Consider the following 23,449-nt stretch of genomic DNA (forward strand, 5'->3'; position numbering starts at 1 on the left):
TAGTCTATTGTTTCAGGATGAAAATTACGACAAAATACATAGTCTATTGTATAAGGATGAAAATAAGGCCCAAATCTATGGTGTATAGTATTAGGATTATAATTGGACAAACATCTATGGTCTATAGTATTAGGATGAAAATTAAGCCAAAATACATAGTCTATAGTATTAGGATGAAAATTAGGCAAAAATGCATAGTCTATTGTTTCAGGATGAAAATTAGGCCAAAATACATAGTCTGTAGTATAAAGATGAAAATTAGGCCAAAATACATACTTTATAGTATTAGGATGAAAACTAGGCCAAAATCGATAGTCTATGGTATCAGCATAAAAATTAGGCCAAAATCTATGGTCTATAGTTTTAGGATGAAAATTAGCCTAAATATATAGTCTATAGTATATGGAGGAAACTTAGGCCAAAATCCATAGTCTATAGTATTAGGATGAAAATTAGGCCAAAATCTATAGTCTATAGTATTAGGATGAAAATTAGGCCAAAATACATAGTCTATAGTATAAGGATGAAAATTAGGCCAAAATCTATGGTCTACAGTATTAGGATGGAAATTAGGCCAAAATACATAGTCTATAGTATAAGGATGAAAATTCGGCCGAAATCCATAGTCTATAGTATTAGGATGAAAATTAGGCCAAAATCTATAGTCCATAGTATTAGGATAAAAATTAGGCCAAAATACATAGTCTATAGTATAAGGATGAAAGTTAGGCCAAAATCTATGGTCTACAGTATTAGGATGGAAATTAGGCCAAAATACATAGTCTATAGTATTAGGATGAAAATTAGGCCAAAATCCATAGCCTATAGTTTTAGGATGAAAATTAGGCCAAAATACATGGTCTATAGTATAAGGATGAAAATTAGGCCAAAATCCATAGTCTATAGTATTAAGATGAAAATTAGGCAAAAATGCATGGTCTATTGTTTCAGGATGAAAATTAGTCCAAAATACATAGTCTATTGTATAAGGATGAAAATAAGGCCCAAATCTATGGTGTATAGTATTAGGATTATAATTGGACAAACATCTATGGTCTATAGTATTAGGATGAAAATTAAGCCAAAGTACATAGTCTATAGTATAAGGATGAAAATTAGGCCAAAATCTATGGTCTATAGTTTGAGGATGAAAATTAGCCCAAAATACATAGTCTGTAGTATTAGAATGAAAATTAGGCCAAAATCCATAGTCTATAGTTTTAGGAAGAAAATTAGGCCAAAATCCATAGTCTATAGTATGAGGATGGAAATTAGGCCAAAATCCATAGTCTATAGTATTAAGATGAAAATTAGGCAAAAATGCATAGTCTATTGTTTCAGGATGAAAATTAGGTCAAAATACATAGTCTATTGTATAAGGATGAAAATAAGGCCCAAATCTATGGTGTATAGTATTAGGATTATAATTGGACAAACATCTATGGTCTATAGTATTAAGATGAAAATGAAGCCAAAATACATAGTCTATAGTATTAGGATGAAAATTAGGCCAAAATCCATAGTCTATAGTTTTAGGATGAAAATTAGGCCAAAATCCATAGTCTATAGTATTAGGATGAAAATTAGGCCAAAATCCATAGTCTATAGTATTAGGATGAAAATTAGGCCAAAATCCATGGTCTATAGTATTAGGATGAAAATTAGGCCAAAATACATAGTCTATAGTATTAGGATGAAAATTAGGCCAAAATCCATAGTCTATAGTTTTAGGATGAAAATTAGGCCAAAATCCATAGTCTATAGTATTAGGATGAAAATTAGGCGAAAACCCATAGTCTATAGTATTAGGATGAAAATTAGGCGAAGACCCATAGTCTATAGTTTTAAGATGAAAATAAGACCAAAATACATAGTCTATAGTAATAGGAGGAAAATTAGGCCAAAATCGATAGTCTATGGTATAAGCATGAAAATTACGCCAAAATCTATGGTCTATAGTATTAGGATGAAAATTAGCCTAAATCCATAGTCTATAGTATAAGGATGAAAATTAGGCAAAAATCCATAGTCTACAGTATTAGGATAGAAATTAGGCCAAAACCCATAGTCTATAGTATTAGGATGAAAATTAGGCAAAAATGCATAGTCTATTGTTTCAGGATGAAAATTAGTCCAAAATACATAGTCTATTGTATAAGGATGAAAATAAGGCCCAAATCTATGGTGTATAGTATTAGGATTATAATTGGACAAACATCTATGGTCTATAGTATTAGGATGAAAATTAAGCCAAAATACATAGTCTATAGTATTAGGATGAAAATTACGCCAAAATCCATAGTCTATAGTTTTAGGATGAAAATTAGGCCAAAATCCATAGTCTATAGTATTAGGATGAAAATTAGGCCAAAATCCATAGTCTATAGTATTAGGATGAAAATTAGGCCAAAATCCATAGTCTATAGTATTAGGATGAAAATTAGGCCAAAATACATAGTCTATAGTATTAGGATGAAAATTAGGCCAAAATCCGTAGTCTATAGTATAAGGATGAAAGTTAGGCCAAAATCTATGGTCTACAGTATTAGGATCGAAATTAGGCCAAAATACATAGTCTATAGTATTAGGATGAAAATTAGGCCAAAATCCATAGCCTATAGTTTTAGGATGAAAATTAGGCCAAAATACATGGTCTATAGTATAAGGATGAAAATTAGGCCAAAATCCATAGTCTATAGTATTAAGATGAAAATTAGGCAAAAATGCATGGTCTATTGTTTCAGGATGAAAATTAGTCCAAAATACATAGTCTATTGTATAAGGATGAAAATAAGGCCCAAATCTATGGTGTATAGTATTAGGATTATAATTGGACAAACATCTATGGTCTATAGTATTAGGATGAAAATTAAGCCAAAATACATAGTCTATAGTATAAGGATGAAAATTGGGCCAAAATCTATGGTCTATAGTTTGAGGATGAAAATTAGCCCAAAATACATAGTCTGTAGTATTAGAATGAAAATTAGGCCAAAATCCATAGTCTATAGTTTTAGGAAGAAAATTAGGCCAAAATCCATAGTCTATAGTATGAGGATGGAAATTAGGCCAAAATCCATAGTCTATAGTATTAAGATGAAAATTAGGCAAAAATGCATAGTCTATTGTTTCAGGATGAAAATTAGGCCAAAATACATAGTCTATTGGATAAGGATGAAAATAAGGCCCAAATCTATGGTGTATAGTATTAGGATTATAATTGGACAAACATCTATGGTCTATAGTATTAAGATGAAAATTAAGCCAAAATACATAGTCTATAGTATTAGGATGAAAATTAGGCCAAAATCCATAGTCTATAGTTTTAGGATTAAAATTAGGCCAAAATCCATAGTCTATAGTTTTAGGATGAAAATTAGGCCAAAATCCATAGTCTATAGTATTCGGATGAAAATTAGGCCAAAATCCATAGTCTATAGTATTAGGATGAAAATTAGGCCAAAATACATAGTCTATAGTATTAGGATGAAAATTAGGTCAAAATACATAGTCTATAGTATTAGGATGAAAATTAGGCCAAAATCCATAGTCTATAGTTTTAGGATGAAAATTAGGCCAAAATCCATAGTGTATAGTATTAGGATGAAAATTAGGCGAAAACCCATAGTCTATAGTATTAGGATGAAAATTAGGCGAAAACCCATAGTCTATAGTTTTAAGATGAAAATAAGACCAAAATACATAGTCTATAGTATAAGGAGGAAAATTAGGCCAAAATCGATAGTCTATGGTATCAGCATGAAAATTAGGCCAAAATCTATGGTCTATAGTATTAGAATGAAAATTAGCCTAAATCCATAGTCTATAGTATAAGGATGAAAATTAGGCAAAAATCCATAGTCTATAGTATTAGGATGAAAATTAGGCCAAAATCTATAGTCTATAGTATTAGAATGAAAATTAGGCCAATATCCATAGTCTATAGTATTAGGATGAAAATTAGGCCAAAATACATAGTCTATAGTATAAGGATGAAAATTAGGCCAAAATCTATGGTCTACAGTATTAGGATAGAAATTAGGCCAAAACCCATAGTCTATAGTATTAGGATGAAAATTAGGCAAAAATGCATAGTCTATTGTTTCAGGATGAAAATTAGGCCAAAATACATAGTCTATTGTATAAGGATGAAAATAAGGCCCAAATCTATGGTGTATAGTATTAGGATTATAATTGGACAAACATCTATGGTCTATAGTATTAGGATGAAAATTAAGCCAAAATACATAGTCTATAGTATTAGGATAAAAATTAGGCAAAAATGCATAGTCTATTGTTTCAGGATGAAAATTAGGCCAAAATACATAGTCTATTGTATAAGGATGAAAATAAGGCCCAAATCTATGGTGTATAGTATTAGGATTATAATTGGACAAACATCTATGGTCTATAGTATTAGGATGAAAATTAAGCCAAAATACATAGTCTATAGTATTACGATAAAAATTAGGCAAAAATGCATAGTCTATTGTTTCAGGATGAAAATTAGGCCAAAATACATAGTCTGTAGTATAAAGATGAAAATTAGGCCAAAATACATAGTTTATAGTATTAGGATGAAAATTAGGACAAAATACATAGTCTATAGTATTAAGATGAAAATTAGGCCAAAATCCATGGTCTATAGTTTTAGGATAAGAATTAGGCCAAAATCCTTAGTCTATAGTATTAGGATGAAAATTAGGCGAAAATCCATAGTCTATAGTTTTAGGATGAAAATTAGGCCAAAATACATAGTCTATAGTATAAGGATGAAAATTAGGCCAAAATCGATAGTCTATGGTATCAGCATAAAAATTAGGCCAAAATCTATGGTCTAGAGTTTTAGGATGAAAATTAGCCTAAATATATAGTCTATAGTATATGGAGGAAACTTAGGCCAAAATCCATATTCTATAGTATTAGGATGAAAATTAGGCCAAAATCTATAGTCTATAGTATTAGGATGAAAATTAGGCCAAAATACATAGTCTATAGTATAAGGATAAAAATTAGGCCAAAATCTATGGTCTACAGTATTAGTATGGAAATTAGGCCAAAATACATAGTCTATAGTATTACGATAAAAATTAGGCAAAAATGCATAGTCTATTGTTTCAGGATGAAAATTAGGCCAAAATACATAGTCTGTAGTATAAAGATGAAAATTAGGCCAAAATACATAGTTTATAGTATTAGGATGAAAATTAGGACAAAATACATAGTCTATAGTATTAAGATGAAAATTAGGCCAAAATCCATGGTCTATAGTTTTAGGATAAGAATTAGGCCAAAATCCTTAGTCTATAGTATTAGGATGAAAATTAGGCGAAAATCCATAGTCTATAGTTTAAGGATGAAAATTAGGCCAAAATACATAGTCTATAGTATAAGGATGAAAATTAGGCCAAAATCAATAGTCTATGGTATCAGCATAAAAATTAGGCCAAAATCTATGGTCTAGAGTTTTAGGATGAAAATTAGCCTAAATATATAGTCTATAGTATATGGAGGAAACTTAGGCCAAAATCCATATTCTATAGTATTAGGATGAAAATTAGGCCAAAATCTATAGTCTATAGTATTAGGATGAAAATTAGGCCAAAATACATAGTCTATAGTATAAGGATAAAAATTAGGCCAAAATCTATGGTCTACAGTATTAGTATGGAAATTAGGCCAAAATACATAGTCTATAGTATAAGGATGAAAATTCGGCCGAAATCCATAGTCTATAGTATTAGGATGAAAATTAGGCCAAAATCTATAGTCTATAGTATTAGGATGAAAATTAGGCCAAAATACATAGTCTATAGTATAAGGATGAAAGTTAGGCCAAAATCTATGGTCTACAGTATTAGGATGGAAATTAGGCCAAAATACATAGTCTATAGTATTAGGATGAAAATTAGGCCAAAATCCATAGCCTATAGTTTTAGGATGAAAATTAGGCCAAAATACATGGTCTATAGTATAAGGATGAAAATTAGGCCAAAATCCATAGTCTATAGTATTAAGATGAAAATTAGGCAAAAATGCATGGTCTATTGTTTCAGGATGAAAATTAGTCCAAAATACATAGTCTATTGTATAAGGATGAAAATAAGGCCCAAATCTATGGTGTATAGTATTAGGATTATAATTGGACAAACATCTATGGTCTATAGTATTAGGATGAAAATTAAGCCAAAAGACATAGTCTATAGTATAAGGATGAAAATTAGGCCAAAATCTATGGTCTATAGTTTGAGGATGAAAATTAGCCCAAAATACATAGTCTGTAGTATTAGAATGAAAATTAGGCCAAAATCCATAGTCTATAGTTTTAGGAAGAAAACTAGGCCAAAATCCATAGTCTATAGTATGAGGATGGAAATTAGGCCAAAATCCATAGTCTATAGTATTAAGATGAAAATTAGGCAAAAATGCATAGTCTATTGTTTCAGGATGAAAATTAGGCCAAAATACATAGTCTATTGTATAAGGATGAAAATAAGGCCCAAATCTATGGTGTATAGTATTAGGATTATAATTGGACAAACATCTATGGTCTATAGTATTAAGATGAAAATTAAGCCAAAATACATAGTCTACAGTATTAGGATTAAAATTAGGCCAAAATCCATAGTCTATAGTTTTAGGATGAAAATTAGGCCAAAATCCATAGTCTATAGTATTAGGATGAAAATTAGGCCAAAATCCATAGTCTATAGTATTAGGATGAAAATTAGGCCAAAATACATAGTCTATAGTATTAGGATGAAAATTAGACCAAAATACATAGTCTATAGTATTAGGATGAAAATTAGGCCAAAATCCATAGTCTATAGTTTTAGGATGAAAATTAGGCCAAAATCCATAGTCTATAGTATTAGGATGAAAATTAGGCGAGAACCCATAGTCTATAGTTTTAAGATGAAAATAAGGTTAAAATACATAGTCTATAGTATAAGGAGGAAAATTAGGCCAAAATCGATAGTCTATGGTATCAGCATAAAAATTAGGCCAAAATCTATGGTCTATAGTATTAGGATGAAAATTAGCCTAAATCCATAGTCTATAGTATAAGGATGAAAATTAGGCAAAAATCCATAGTCTATAGTATTAGGATGAAAATTAGGCCAAAATCTATAGTCTATAGTATTAGAATGAAAATTAGGCCAATATCCATAGTCTATAGTATTAGGATGAAAATTAGGCCAAAATACATAGTCTATAGTATAAGGATGAAAATTAGGCCAAAATCTATGGTCTACAGTATTAGCATAGAAATTAGGCCAAAACCCATAGTCTATAGTATTAGGATGAAAATTAGGCAAAAATGCATAGTCTATTGTTTCAGGATGAAAATTAGTCCAAAATACATAGTCTATTGTATAAGGATGAAAATAAGGCCCAAATCTATGGTGTATAGTATTAGGATTATAATTGGACAAACATCTATGGTCTATAGCATTAGGATGAAAATTAAGCCAAAATACATAGTCTATAGTATTATGATGAAATTTAGGCAAAAATGCATAGTCTATTGTTTTAGGATGAAAATTAGGCCAAAATACATAGTCTATTGTATAAGGATGAAAATAAGGCCCAAATCTATGGTGTATAGTATTAGGATTATAATTGGACAAACATCTATGGTCTATAGTATTAGGATGAAAATTAAGCCAAATTACATAGTCTATAGTATTATGATGAAAATTAGGCAAAAATGCATAGTCTATTGTTTCAGGATGAAAATTAGGCCAAAATACATAGCCTATTGTATAAGGATGAAAATAAGGCCCAAATCTATGGTGTATAGTATTAGGATTATAATTGGACAAACATCTATGGTCTATAGTATTAGGATGAAAATTAAGCCAAAATACATAGTCTATAGTATTAGGATAAAAATTAGGCAAAAATGCATAGTCTATTGTTTCAGGATGAAAATTAGGCCAAAATACATAGTCTGTAGTATAAAGATGAAAATTAGGCCAAAATACATAGTTTATAGTATTAGGATGAAAATTAGGCCAAAATACATAGTCTATAGTATTAAGATGAAAATTAGGCCAAAATCCATGGTCTATAGTTTTAGGATAAGAATTAGGCCAAAATCCTTAGTCTATAGTATTAGGATGAAAATTAGGCGAAAATCCATAGTCTATAGTTTTAGGATGAAAATTAGGCCAAAATACATAGTCTATAGTATAAGGATGAAAATTAGGCCAAAATCCATAGTCTATAGTATTAAGATGAAAATTAGGCAAAAATGCATGGTCTATTGTTTCAGGATGAAAATTAGTCCAAAATACATAGTCTATTGTATAAGGATGAAAATAAGGCCCAAATCTATGGTGTATAGTTTTAGGATTATAATTGGACAAACATCTATGGTCTATAGTATTAGGATGAAAATTAAGCCAAAATACATAGTCTATAGTATAAGGATGAAAATTAGGCCAAAATCTATGGTCTATAGTTTGAGGATGAAAATTAGCCCAAAATACATAGTCTGTAGTATTAGAATGAAAATTAGGCCAAAATCCATAGTCTATAGTTTTAGGAAGAAAATTAGGCCAAAATCCATAGTCTATAGTATGAGGATGGAAATTAGGCCAAAATCCATAGTCTATAGTATTAAGATGAAAATTAGGCAAAAATGCATAGTCTATTGTTTCAGGATGAAAATTAGGCCAAAATACATAGTCTATTGGATAAGGATGAAAATAAGGCCCAAATCTATGGTGTATAGTATTAGGATTATAATTGGACAAACATCTATGGTCTATAGAATTAAGATGAAAATTAAGCCAAAATACATAGTCTATAGTATTAGGATGAAAATTAGGCCAAAATCCATAGTCTATAGTTTTAGGATGAAAATTAGGCCAAAATCCATAGTCTATAGTATTAGGATGAAAATTAGGCCAGAATCCATAGTCTATAGTATTAGGATGAAAATTAGGCCAAAATCCATAGTCTATCGTATTAGGATGAAAATTAGGCCAAAATACATAGTCTATAGTATTAGGATGAAAATTAGGCCAAAATACATAGTCTATAGTATTAGGATGAAAATTAGGCCAAAATCCATAGTCTATAGTTTTAGGATGAAAATTAGGCCAAAATCCATAGTCTATAGTATTAGGATGAAAATTAGGCGAAAACCCATAGTCTATAGTTTTAAGATGAAAATAAGGCCAAAATACATAGTCTATAGTATAAGGAGGAAAATTAGGCCAAAATCGATAGTCTATGGTATCAGCATGAAAATTAGGCCAAAATCTATGGTCTATAGTATTAGGATGAAAATTAGCCTAAATCCATAGTCTATAGTATAAGGATGAAAATTAGGCAAAAATCCATAGTCTATAGTATTAGGATGAAAATTAGGCCAAAATCTATAGTCTATAGTATTAGAATGAAAATTAGGCCAATATCCATAGTCTATAGTATTAGGATGAAAATTAGGCCAAAATACATAGTCTATAGTATAAGGATGAAAATTAGGCCAAAATCTATGGTCTACAGTATTAGGATAGAAATTAGGCCAAAACCCATAGTCTATAGTATTAGGATGAAAATTAGGCAAAAATGCATAGTCTATTGTTTCAGGATGAAAATTAGGCCAAAATACATAGTCTATTGTATAAGGATGAAAATAAGGCCCAAATCTATGGTGTATAGTATTAGGATTATAATTGGACAAACATCTATGGTCTATAGTATTAGGATGAAAATTAAGCCAAAATACATAGTCTATAGTATTATGATGAAAATTAGGCGAAAAGGCATAGTCTATTGTTTCAGGATGAAAATTAGGCCAAAATACATAGTCTATTGTATAAGGATGAAAATAAGGCCCAAATCTATGGTGTATAGTATTAGGATTATAATTGGACAAACATCTATGGTCTATAGTATTAGGATGAAAATTAAGCCAAAATACATAGTCTATAGTATTAGGATAAAAATTAGGCAAAAATGCATAGTCTATTGTTTCAGGATGAAAATTAGGCCAAAATACATAGTCTGTAGTATAAAGATGAAAATTAGGCCAAAATACATAGTTTATAGTATTAGGATGAAAATTAGGCTAAAATACATAGTCTATAGTATTAAGATGAAAATTAGGCCAAAATCCATGGTCTATAGTTTTAGGATAAGAATTAGGCCAAAATCCTTAGTCTATAGTATTAGGATGAAAATTAGGCGAAAATCCATAGTCTATAGTTTTAGGATGAAAATTAGGCCAAAATACATAGTCTATAGTATAAGGATGAAAATTAGGCCAAAATCAATAGTCTATGGTATCAGCATAAAAATTAGGCCAAAATCTATGGTCTATAGTTTTAGGATGAAAATTAGCCTAAATATATAGTCTATAGTATATGGAGGAAACTTAGGCCAAAATCCATATTCTATAGTATTAGGATGAAAATTAGGCCAAAATCTATAGTCTATAGTATTAGGATGAAAATTAGGCCAAAATACATAGTCTATAGTATAAGGATAAAAATTAGGCCAAAATCTATGGTCTACAGTATTAGGATGGAAATTAGGCCAAAATACATAGTCTATAGTATAAGGATGAAAATTCGGCCGAAATCCATAGTCTATAGTATTAGGATGAAAATTAGGCCAAAATCTATAGTCTATAGTATTAGGATGAAAATTAGGCCAAAATACATAGTCTATAGTATAAGGATGAAAGTTAGGCCAAAATCTATGGTCTACAGTATTAGGATGGAAATTAGGCCAAAATACATAGTCTATAGTATTAGGATGAAAATTAGGCCAAAATCCATAGCCTATAGTTTTAGGATGAAAATTAGGCCAAAATACATGGTCTATAGTATAAGGATGAAAATTAGGCCAAAATCCATAGTCTATAGTATTAAGATGAAAATTAGGGACAAATGCATGGTCTATTGTTTCAGGATGAAAATTAGTCCAAAATACATAGTCTATTGTATAAGGATGAAAATAAGGCCCAAATCTATGGTGTATAGTATTAGGATTATAATTGGACAAACATCTATGGTCTATAATATTAGGATGAAAATTAAGCCAAAATACATAGTCTATAGTATAAGGATGAAAATTAGGCCAAAATCTATGGTCTATAGTTTGAGGATGAAAACTAGCCCAAAATACATAGTCTGTAGTATTAGAATGAAAATTAGGCCAAAATCCATAGTCTATAGTTTTAGGAAGAAAATTAGGCCAAAATCCATAGTCTATAGTATGAGGATGGAAATTAGGCCAAAATCCATAGTCTATAGTATTAAGATGAAAATTAGGCAAAAATGCATAGTCTATTGTTTCAGGATGAAAATTAGGCCAAAATACATAGTCTATTGTATAAGGATGAAAATAAGGCCCAAATCTATGGTGTATAGTATTAGGATTATAATTGGACAAACATCTATGGTCTATAGTATTAAGATGAAAATGAAGCCAAAATACATAGTCTATAGTATTAGGATGAAAATTAGGCCAAAATCCATAGTCTATAGTCTTAGGATGAAAATTAGGCCAAAATCCATAGTCTATAGTATTAGGATGAAAATTAGGCCAAAATCCATAGTCTATAGTATTAGGATGAAAATTAGGCCAAAATACATAGTCTATAGTATTAGGATGAAAATTAGGCCAAAATACATAGTCTATAGTATTAGGATGAAAATTAGGCCAAAATCCATAGTCTATAGTTTTAGGATGAAAATTAGGCCAAAATCCATAGTCTATAGTATTAGGATGAAAATTAGGCGAAAACCCATAGTCTATAGTTTTAAGATGAAAATAAGGCCAAAATACATAGTCTATAGTATAAGGAGGAAAATTAGGCCAAAATCGATAGTCTATGGTATCAGCATGAAAATTAGGCCAAAATCTATGGTCTATAGTATTAGGATAAAAATTAGCCTAAATCCATAGTCTATAGTATAAGGATGAAAATTAGGCAAAAATCCATAGTCTATAGTATTAGGATGAAAATTAGGCCAAAATCTATAGTCTATAGTATTAGAATGAAAATTAGGCCAATATCCATAGTCTATAGTATTAGGATGAAAATTAGGCCAAAATACATAGTCTATAGTATAAGGATGAAAATTAGGCCAAAATCTATGGTCTACAGTATTAGGATAGAAATTAGGCCAAAACCCATAGTCTATAGTATTAGGATGAAAATTAGGCAAAAATGCATAGTCTATTGTTTCAGGATGAAAATTAGTCCAAAATAGATAGTCTACTGTATAAGGATGAAAATAAGGCCCAAATCTATGGTGTATAGTATTAGGATTATAATTGGACAAACATCTATGGTCTATAGTATTAGGATGAAAATTAAGCCAAAATACATAGTCTATAGTATTATGATGAAAATTAGGCAAAAATGCATAGTCTATTGTTTCAGGATGAAAATTAGGCCAAAATACATAGTCTATTCTATAAGGATGAAAATAAGGCCCAAATCTATGGTGTATAGTATTAGGATTATAATTGGACAAACATCTATGGTCTATAGTATTAGGATGAAAATTAAGCCAAAATACATAGTCTATAGTATTATGATGAAAATTAGGCAAAAATGGATAGTCTCTTGTTTCAGGATGAAAATTAGGCCAAAATACATAGTCTATTGTATAAGGATGAAAATAAGGCCCAAATCTATGGTGTATAGTATTAGGATTATAATTGGACAAACATCTATGGTCTATAGTATTAGGATGAAAATTAAGCCAAAATACATAGTCTTTAGTATTAGGATAAAAATTAGGCAAAAATGCATAGTCTATTGTTTCAGGATGAAAATTAGGCCAAAATACATAGTCTGTAGTATAAAGATGAAAATTAGGCCAAAATACATAGTTTATAGTATTAGGATGAAAATTAGGCCAAAATACATAGTCTATAGTATTAAGATGAAAATTAGGCCAAAATCCATGGTCTATAGTTTTAGGATAAGAATTAGGCCAAAATCCTTAGTCTATAGTATTAGGATGAAAATTAGGCGAAAATCCATAGTCTATAGTTTTAGGATGAAAATTAGGCCAAAATACATAGTCTATAGTATAAGGATGAAAATTAGGCCAAAATCGATAGTCTATGGTATCAGCATAAAAATTAGGCCAAAATCTATGGTCTATAGTTTTAGGATGAAAATTAGCCTAAATATATAGTCTATAGTATATGGAGGAAACTTAGGCCAAAATCCATAGTCTATAGTATTAGGATGAAAATTAGGCCAAAATCTATAGTCTATAGTATTAGGATGAAAATTAGGCCAAAATACATAGTCTATAGTATAAGGATGAAAATTAGGCCAAAATCTATGGTCTACAGTATTAGGATGGAAATTAGGCCAAAATACATAGTCTATAGTATAAGGATGAAAATTCGGCCGAAATCCATAGTCTATAGTATTAGGATGAAAATTAGGGCAAAATCTATAGTCTATAGTATTAGGATGAAAATTAGGCCAAAATTTATAGTCTATAGTATAAGGATGAAAGTTAGGCCAAAATCTATGGTCTTCAGTATTAGGATGGAAATTAGGCCAAAATACATAGTCTATAGTATTAGGATGAAAATTAGGCCAAAATCCATAGCCTATAGTTTTAGGATGAAAATTAGGCCAAAATACATGGTCTATAGTATAAGGATGAAAATTAGGCCAAAATCCATAGTCTATAGTATTAAGATGAATATTAGGCAAAAATGCATGGTCTATTGTTTCAGGATGAAAATTAGTCCAAAATACATAGTCTATTGTATAAGGATGAAGATAAGGCCCAAATCTATGGTGTATAGTATTAGGATTATAATTGGACAAACATCTATGGTCTATAGTATTAGGATGAAAATTAAGCCAAAATACATAGTCTATAGTATAAGGATGAAAATTAGGCCAAAATCTATGGTCTATAGTTTGAGGATGAAAATTAGCCCAAAATACATAGTCTGTAGTATTAGAATGAAAATTAGGCCAAAATCTATAGTCTATAGTTTTAGGAAGAAAATTAGGCCAAAATCCATAGTCTATAGTATGAGGATGGAAATTAGGCCAAAATCCATAGTCTATAGTATTAAGATGAAAATTAGGGAAAAATGCATAGTCTATTGTTTCAGGATGAAAATTAGGCCAAAATACATAGTCTATTGTAGAAGGATGAAAATAAGGCCCAAATCTATGGTGTATAGTATTAGGATTATAATTGGACAAACATCTATGGTCTATAGTATTAAGATGAAAATGAAGCCAAAATGCATAGTCTATAGTATTAGGATGAAAATTAGGCCAAAATCCATAGTCTATAGTTTTAGGATGAAAATTAGGCTAAAATCCATAGTCTATAGTATTAGGATGAAAATTAGGCCAAAATCCATAGTCTATAGTATTAGGATGAAAATTAGGCCAAAATCCATAGTCTATAGTTTTAGGATGAAAATTAGGCTAAAATCCATAGTCTATAGTATTAGGATGAAAATTAGGCCAAAATCCATAGTCTATAGTATTAGGATGAAAATTAGGCCAAAATCCATAGTCTATAGTTTTAGGATGAAAATTAGGCCAAAATCCATAGTCTATAGTATTAGGATGAAAATTAGGCGAAAACCCATAGTCTATAGTTTTAAGATGAAAATAAGGCCAAAATACATAGTCTATAGTATAAGGAGGAAAATTAGGCCAAAATCGATAGTCTATGGTATCAGCATGAAAATTAGGCCAAAATCTATGGTCTATAGTATTAGGATAAAAATTAGCCTAAATCCATAGTCTATAGTATAAGGATGAAAATTAGGCAAAAATCCATAGTCTATAGTATTAGGATGAAAATTAGGCCAAAATCTATAGTCTATAGTATTAGAATGAAAATTAGGCCAATATCCATAGTCTATAGTATTAGGATGAAAATTAGGCCAAAATACATAGTCTATAGTATAAGGATGAAAATTAGGCCAAAATCTATGGTCTACAGTATTAGGATAGAAATTAGGCCAAAACCCATAGTCTATAGTATTAGGATGAAAATTAGGCAAAAATGCATAGTCTATTGTTTCAGGATGAAAATTAGTCCAAAATAGATAGTCTACTGTATAAGGATGAAAATAAGGCCCAAATCTATGGTGTATAGTATTAGGATTATAATTGGACAAACATCTATGGTCTATAGTATTAGGATGAAAATTAAGCCAAAATACATAGTCTATAGTATTATGATGAAAATTAGGCAAAAATGCATAGTCTATTGTTTCAGGATGAAAATTAGGCCAAAATACATAGTCTATTCTATAAGGATGAAAATAAGGCCCAAATCTATGGTGTATAGTATTAGGATTATAATTGGACAAACATCTATGGTCTATAGTATTAGGATGAAAATTAAGCCAAAATACATAGTCTATAGTATTATGATGAAAATTAGGCAAAAATGGATAGTCTCTTGTTTCAGGATGAAAATTAGGCCAAAATACATAGTCTATTGTATAAGGATGAAAATAAGGCCCAAATCTATGGTGTATAGTATTAGGATTATAATTGGACAAACATCTATGGTCTATAGTATTAGGATGAAAATTAAGCCAAAATACATAGTCTTTAGTATTAGGATAAAAATTAGGCAAAAATGCATAGTCTATTGTTTCAGGATGAAAATTAGGCCAAAATACATAGTCTGTAGTATAAAGATGAAAATTAGGCCAAAATACATAGTTTATAGTATTAGGATGAAAATTAGGCCAAAATACATAGTCTATAGTATTAAGATGAAAATTAGGCCAAAATCCATGGTCTATAGTTTTAGGATAAGAATTAGGCCAAAATCCTTAGTCTATAGTATTAGGATGAAAATTAGGCGAAAATCCATAGTCTATAGTTTTAGGATGAAAATTAGGCCAAAATACATAGTCTATAGTATAAGGATGAAAATTAGGCCAAAATCGATAGTCTATGGTATCAGCATAAAAATTAGGCCAAAATCTATGGTCTATAGTTTTAGGATGAAAATTAGCCTAAATATATAGTCTATAGTATATGGAGGAAACTTAGGCCAAAATCCATAGTCTATAGTATTAGGATGAAAATTAGGCCAAAATCTATAGTCTATAGTATTAGGATGAAAATTAGGCCAAAATACATAGTCTATAGTATAAGGATGAAAATTAGGCCAAAATCTATGGTCTACAGTATTAGGATGGAAATTAGGCCAAAATACATAGTCTATAGTATAAGGATGAAAATTCGGCCGAAATCCATAGTCTATAGTATTAGGATGAAAATTAGGGCAAAATCTATAGTCTATAGTATTAGGATGAAAATTAGGCCAAAATTTATAGTCTATAGTATAAGGATGAAAGTTAGGCCAAAATCTATGGTCTTCAGTATTAGGATGGAAATTAGGCCAAAATACATAGTCTATAGTATTAGGATGAAAATTACGCCAAAATCCATAGCCTATAGTTTTAGGATGAAAATTAGGCCAAAATACATGGTCTATAGTATAAGGATGAAAATTAGGCCAAAATCCATAGTCTATAGTATTAAGATGAATATTAGGCAAAAATGCATGGTCTATTGTTTCAGGATGAAAATTAGTCCAAAATACATAGTCTATTGTATAAGGATGAAGATAAGGCCCAAATCTATGGTGTATAGTATTAGGATTATAATTGGACAAACATCTATGGTCTATAGTATTAGGATGAAAATTAAGCCAAAATACATAGTCTATAGTATAAGGATGAAAATTAGGCCAAAATCTATGGTCTATAGTTTGAGGATGAAAATTAGCCCAAAATACATAGTCTGTAGTATTAGAATGAAAATTAGGCCAAAATCTATAGTCTATAGTTTTAGGAAGAAAATTAGGCCAAAATCCATAGTCTATAGTATGAGGATGGAAATTAGGCCAAAATCCATAGTCTATAGTATTAAGATGAAAATTAGGGAAAAATGCATAGTCTATTGTTTCAGGATGAAAATTAGGCCAAAATACATAGTCTATTGTATAAGGATGAAAATAAGGCCCAAATCTATGGTGTATAGTATTAGGATTATAATTGGACAAACATCTATGGTCTATAGTATTAAGATGAAAATGAAGCCAAAATGCATAGTCTATAGTATTAGGATGAAAATTAGGCCAAAATCCATAGTCTATAGTTTTAGGATGAAAATTAGGCTAAAATCCATAGTCTATAGTATTAGGATGAAAATTAGGCCAAAATCCATAGTCTATAGTATTAGGATGAAAATTAGGCCAAAATCCATAGTCTATAGTATTAGGATTAAAATTAGGCCAAAATACATAGTCTATAGTATTAGGATGAAAATTAGGCCAAAATCCATAGTCTATAGTATTAGGATGAAAATTAGGCCAAAATACATAGTCTATAGTATTAGGATGAAAATTAGGCCAAAATACATAGTCTATAGTATAAGGAGGAAAATTAGGCCAAAATCTATAGTCTATGGTATCAGGATGAAAATTAGGTCAAAATCTATGGTCTATAGTTTTAGGATGAAAATTAGGCTAAATACATAGTCTATAGTATAAGGATGAAAATTAGGCCAAAATCCATAGTCTATAGTATTAGAATGAAAATTAGGCCAAACTACGTAGTCTATAGTATTAGGATGAAAATTAGGGCAAAATACATAGTCTATAGTATAAGGATGAAAATTAGGCGGAAATCTATAGTCTATAGTATTAGGATCAAAATTAGGCCAAAATCCATAGCCTATAGCATTAGGATGAAAATTAGGCCAAAATCCGTCGTGTATAGTATTAGGATGAACATAAGGCTAAAATCTATAGTCTATGGTCTTAGGAAGAAAATTACTCAAAAATCGATAGTGTATAGTATTGGGAAGAAAATGAGGCCACAATTCATAGTGTCTACAGTCTAAGGTATTAGGAATAAAATTAGCAAAAAATATATTTTCTATAGTCTTTGGATCAAAATTAGTCCAAAATCCATAGTGCATAATGTTAAGATGTAAATTACGCGAAAATACATAGTCTATATTCCTTGGATTAAAATTAGGCCAAAATCCATAGTGCATAGTATTAGGTTGATAATTAGGCCAAAATCCATAGTATATAATATAAGAACTAGAATTAGGCAGAATTCCATAGTCTACAGTCCTAGGATAAAAATTAGTCCTAAATCCATAGTATATAGTGTTAAGATAAAAATTAGGCCAAAATTCATAGTCTTGAGTATTAGGGTGAAATTATTCCAAAATCCATAGTCTGTAGTATTAGGATTAAAATTAGGCTTAAATCTATAGTCTGTAGTCTTAGGATGAAAATTGGTCAGAAATCCATAGCCCATAGTATTAGGATAAAAATAAGTCCAAAATCCATAGTCTATGTCTTTGAATGAAAATTAGCTCAAAATCTATAGTCTATAGTATTAGGACGAAAGTTAGGCCAAAATCCATAGTGATAGTATTAGGATTATAATTAGGCTGAAATCCATAGTCTATAGTCTTAGGTTGAGAATTAATGCAACTCCATAGTGTATATTATTAGAAAGAAAATTTGATCGAAATCTATAGTGTATAATATTAGGATGAAAATTAGGCTAAAATCCATAGCATATAGTATTAGGATGAAAATTAGGCCAAAGTCTATAGTCTATAGTATTCACTGAAAATTAGTCGAAAATCCATAGTCTATAGTATTAGGCTAGTAATTAGGCCAAAATCCATAGTGTATAGTCTTAGGATCAAAAGTAGGAAAAAATCTATAGTCTATAGTATTAGGATTATAATTAGGCAAACATCCATAGTCTATAGTATTAGGATGAAAATAGTCAAAAATCAATAATCTATAGTCTTAGGATTAAAATTAGGCCAAAGTCCTTAGTCTATAGTATTAGGATGAAAATTAGTTAGAAATCCATAGCCCATAGTATTAGGATAAAAATAAGTCCAAAATCCATAGTCTACAGTCTTTGGATGAAAATTAGTCCAAAATTCATAGTGTATAATGTTAAAATGGAAATTACGCAAAAATCCATAGTCTATAGTGTTAGGATGGATATTAGGCCAAAATCTATGGTCTATAGTCTTAGGATGAAAATTAGTCCAACATCCAAGGTCTATAGTCTTAGGATGAAAATTAGGACAAAATCCATTGTCTATAGTGTCAGGATGAAAATTAGGCCAAAATCCATAGTATATAGTATTAAGACTATAATTAGGCCAAAATTCATAGTCAATAGTTTTATGATGAAAATTAGGCCAAAATCCATGGACTCTAGTCTTAGGACGAAAATTAGGCTAATATCGATAGTCTATAGTCTTAGGATGGAAATCAATCCAAAATCCATACTGTATAGTGTTAAAGTGCTTATCACCCTTACACAGTTTTAATGAATTTCGAAAATTTATGCATGTCTAAGACGCTTTGCGAAGAAATAAATCGTATGCCATGTTTCGTTTTGTTTTTATCAGACAACAAAATCGCCCAAACTAGGCCGTTTTCCGCCATATTGAATACAAAAAGGAGCAGTTGAGTGACTCGGTTCTAACAAGCTTGTGACGTCGACCCGGTATCTCAGTCCACGCTCAGCCACAGAGCATTTGCTCATTTGTCACTGCATTCTCTGTGCGGAACTTGGAATGTGCCAGGAAGGTATGTGGTAGGTGAATATGCTGCCTTCTCAGTTATGTAGAAGATATAGTTCTGGGCCCAGTTGCTCGAAGCATGGTTAGCGCTAACCCGGGTTAAATACCATGACAACCTATAGGTTTTGATACCTCTTAACCAATGGTTAGCGCTAACCATGCTTCGAGCAACTCAGCCCTGAACGCTATACTGTTCGATAATGATAAAGCAAGGAAATGCAGAAAGAAATAGATCGATTTCATGAAACAAAAGCGGGCTAACCCGGAAAATCGTCAATATGCTCCAAGCACTTCGCGAACGACGACTTCATGCGTCGATTCTCATACATACATACATACACTGTACTGTTCAAAATACTGCTCGAAAGGTCGGCTTTTCTTACAGTTTTTGTATTGCGGGGCCCAGCCATTTGTTTTTGTGGCAAGATATTGTGTCTCTGACGCATGAAGTCGTCGTTCGTGAAGTGCTTGGAGCATATTGACGATTTTCCGGGTTAGCCCGCTTTTGTTTCATGAAATCGATCTATTTCTTTCTGCATTTCCTTGCTTTATCATTATCGAACAGTATAGCGTTCAGAACTATATCTTCTACATAACTGAGAAGGCAGCATATTCACCTACCACATACCTTCCTGGCACATTCCAAGTTCAGTACAGAGAAGGTAGTGACAAATGAGCAAATGCTCTGTGGCTGAGCGTGGGCTGAGATACCGGGTCGACGTCACAAGCTTGTTAGAACCGAGTCACTCAACTGCTCCTTTTTGTATTCAATATGGCGGAAAACGGCCTAGTTTGGGCGATTTTGTCGTCTGATAAAAACAAAACGAAACATGAAATACGATTTATTTCTTCGCAAAGCGTCTTAGACATGCATAAATTTTCGAAATTCATTAAAACTGTGTACGGGTGATAGGCACTTTAAAGTATTAGGATGAAAATTAGGCCAAAATCCATAGTCTATAGTCTTAGGATGAAAATTAGGCAAACGTCCATAGTCTATAATCTTAGGATGAAAACCTAAACCGCCCAAATTTTGATAATATGCATAGAATGTCCATTTTTTTTTTGTTTGTTTGAATTTTATAGTCTATAGTATTAGGGTCAAAATTAGGTTAAATTAATACCAACACTAACCTGACGTTCAAAGTGTTACGATCAAAATTAGGCTAAATTGTCAGCAACACCAATGTGGCCTCCAAACCGCCCAAATTTTGATATTAGGCATAGAATTACCTTCTGCAGGTCGAATTTCATAATGTATAGTATTAGGATCAAAATTGGGCTGAATTGACATGAACACCAACCTCACCTCCAACTGCCCAAATTGTGATATTATGCATAGAATTTACTTTGTTTGGTCTAATGTTATAGTCTATAGTATTGAGAGCAAAATTAGGCTAAATTGACAACACCAACCTGACCTTCACACCGCATAATGTCTGATATTATGCATAGAATTTCCTTTTTTGGCCGAATTTTATAGTCTATAGTATTAGGATCAAAATGAGGTTAAATTGGCACCAACACCAACCTGACCTCCAAAGCGCCAAAATTTTGGTATTAGGCATAGAATAGGCCACTTTCATGATGGCGTCATTTTACTACAACCACCACAATTCACTTCGATTTCCATTTCAAATTCGAATTTTGTAATCCCAGAGGACAGCAAAGAACAATAGCTCTAATTAGCATGAGAAAACAAACACCAAAAGGATTCTGGCAGTTGTAATAAAATGACACCATGGTGAAAATGTCCTATTACCCGTAGTCGGTAGAATTTCATAGTATATACTAGCACCAAAATTAGACTAAATTGACACCAACACCAATCTGGCCTCCAAACCGCCCAAATATTCATATAAGGCATATAATAAGCTTTTGTTGATCGAATTTCATAGTGTATAGTATTACTGTCAAACGCCAATGTGCGATCGCCTCCTTTAAGCATTTTCTCTGGGGAATTCTGTACAGTTGGAACTTGTCGTAAACGACCAGCTCTCAAAAGCGACCGCGAGCACTTTTTAGGTTACGTTATCTTAAGTTTTCGTTGTTTTTAATCTCTTGTTTGCGACCACTGGACAGATGGTCTAATCTTCATGTTCGCTGTATGTACTACGCTGCTCATAGTTTACGGGGAACTTTTAGTGACGACCTGGCACTGCTGGTATTGTAACTAGCAAAATTCAGCCAATGAATTCTCTTCCAATAAGTAGATGTAAGATGTGTTTTCGGAAGAGCCCCCATCTGGTTCGACTCTCATAAGCGATCACCTCCCGTAAGCGACCACTAAATGTTGGCATTGTGGGTGGTCTCTTACGGAGGTTCGACCGTAGTTGCAATACTAAAGTTCCTGGTCAAAGGGCGCATGATAGGCAATAATAGTTAAAACTCGCTCTCTGCTTTGACCAACAACTATCATGCACAATCATCGACTATCACCAACTATCCTTCATCACTTTGAGTATGTTCAAATTCTTCATGACAGTTTATTGTTTTTCCAGTTTGATCACACGCATGATAAAAGTGGATGATAGTTTTGACCATCATTAACTATCATAGACAATCACGCGCCGTTTGATCAAGGCCTAGGAAACACATAACATTTTAAAGCCTTTGTTTTTTGTTTTGTTTGGTTGTTTACTTTTACTGTCCCTGACTGCTACGCCGTTGATGTATAAAAAAACCGAAAACAGAAAAAGTAAAACCAAAACGTTTTGCCATAATCTTCACTACTCCTACCTTCGTCGTCTCGTTCACCCTGACCAGCCTACGAAGCATGATGAAGATTCTGTATATGATATTAAGAGGTACTGGAATTGGATCATAGTCACCGTATGTCTGAACTGTAATGGCTCTTTTGAACGACCACTCCATTATCGCATTTTCCTGGCAGAAACAAACGGACGAATTAATACTTGTGGGATCTAGTTGAAAAGCCTAAAAGTTCTAAAAAGTTATATTACATAAGTGGAATATCACTCAAGAGGAAATAAATAAAATAATATACATGAGAGTTCCGGACAGAAAAATATTTGGTTCGAGGTCCGTGCACCATGATGATGATGATGACAAAAATCTTTTTTTGAAACAACTCCAAACAACAAACGTGTCTATAGATCGACAGTTAAAGATTTTCCCACCTGGCCAAACGTAACGCAGTGGTTAAACATTTTATTGTACGAATTATTTATTATTGTCCAGTTGAATGTAAAAATGGCATTTTTTTAAATCGGACCGAGAAGGGTCTTAAATGTTTCTAGAAGGGCCACACGGCTTCTTTCCTCTCTTTTCTGTCACTAATGCGTGCGGCCATCATATGGGAAATCGCTTTTCAATTTTGTCTCGTTTTGTTTATAACGTTCCTTTTGTGTTTTTCTATCGGCCAAAATCGCATATGAATGCCTTTACTTGGCCGAATGGCATACAGATACCTAGCTTCTTGACACGTTTAGAAGTAAAGTAGTCTCAGAACGATTGTTATCTGGTGGCTAGACCTGTTCCAGTAGAATGCTAAAATTAATTGCCTCACCTCCGTTCGTTGGTATGTATTGGATAACAAGGCTATCAGCATATTGATGAGAAGGATTACTCCCATGATCAGAAATGCAGCGAAGAGGATTCGGCCAAGAGTTACTGAAGGGAGATCCACTGATGTCAGAGGATCAACGTCCTCTGATACACCTAACAGAGACCAACCGAGGTGAACGAAGATCGACCACCAACTGAAAAATAAATAAATGAATTCAGTCAGTCAGTCAGTCAGTAAGTAAGTAAGTAAGTAAACTGAGTCCCCGTAGAAAGTGGAACTCGTGAAAT

The 23,449-nt window shown here is 31.6% G+C and overlaps 1 protein-coding gene across 1 annotated transcript in view; it reads right to left on the minus strand.

The window, feature by feature from the left end:
* The window catches only part of LOC146478525 (uncharacterized), a 35,043-nt gene that overhangs the window by 8,956 nt on the left and 2,638 nt on the right, over nt 1–23,449 (minus strand). Inside the window, exons 4-5 of the mRNA XM_085112107.1 lie at nt 23,163–23,355; nt 22,373–22,519 (exon numbers count right to left, since the gene is read on the minus strand). Of these exons, the coding sequence (XP_084968233.1) occupies nt 22,373–22,519; nt 23,163–23,355 (340 nt within the window). The remainder of the gene's footprint in view (nt 1–22,372; nt 22,520–23,162; nt 23,356–23,449) is intronic.

Source organism: Pavona decussata, unplaced genomic scaffold (genome assembly GCF_977016875.1).
Source record: "Pavona decussata unplaced genomic scaffold, jaPavDecu1.1 SCAFFOLD_64, whole genome shotgun sequence".
Classification (NCBI taxonomy): Eukaryota; Metazoa; Cnidaria; class Anthozoa; order Scleractinia; family Agariciidae; genus Pavona; species Pavona decussata.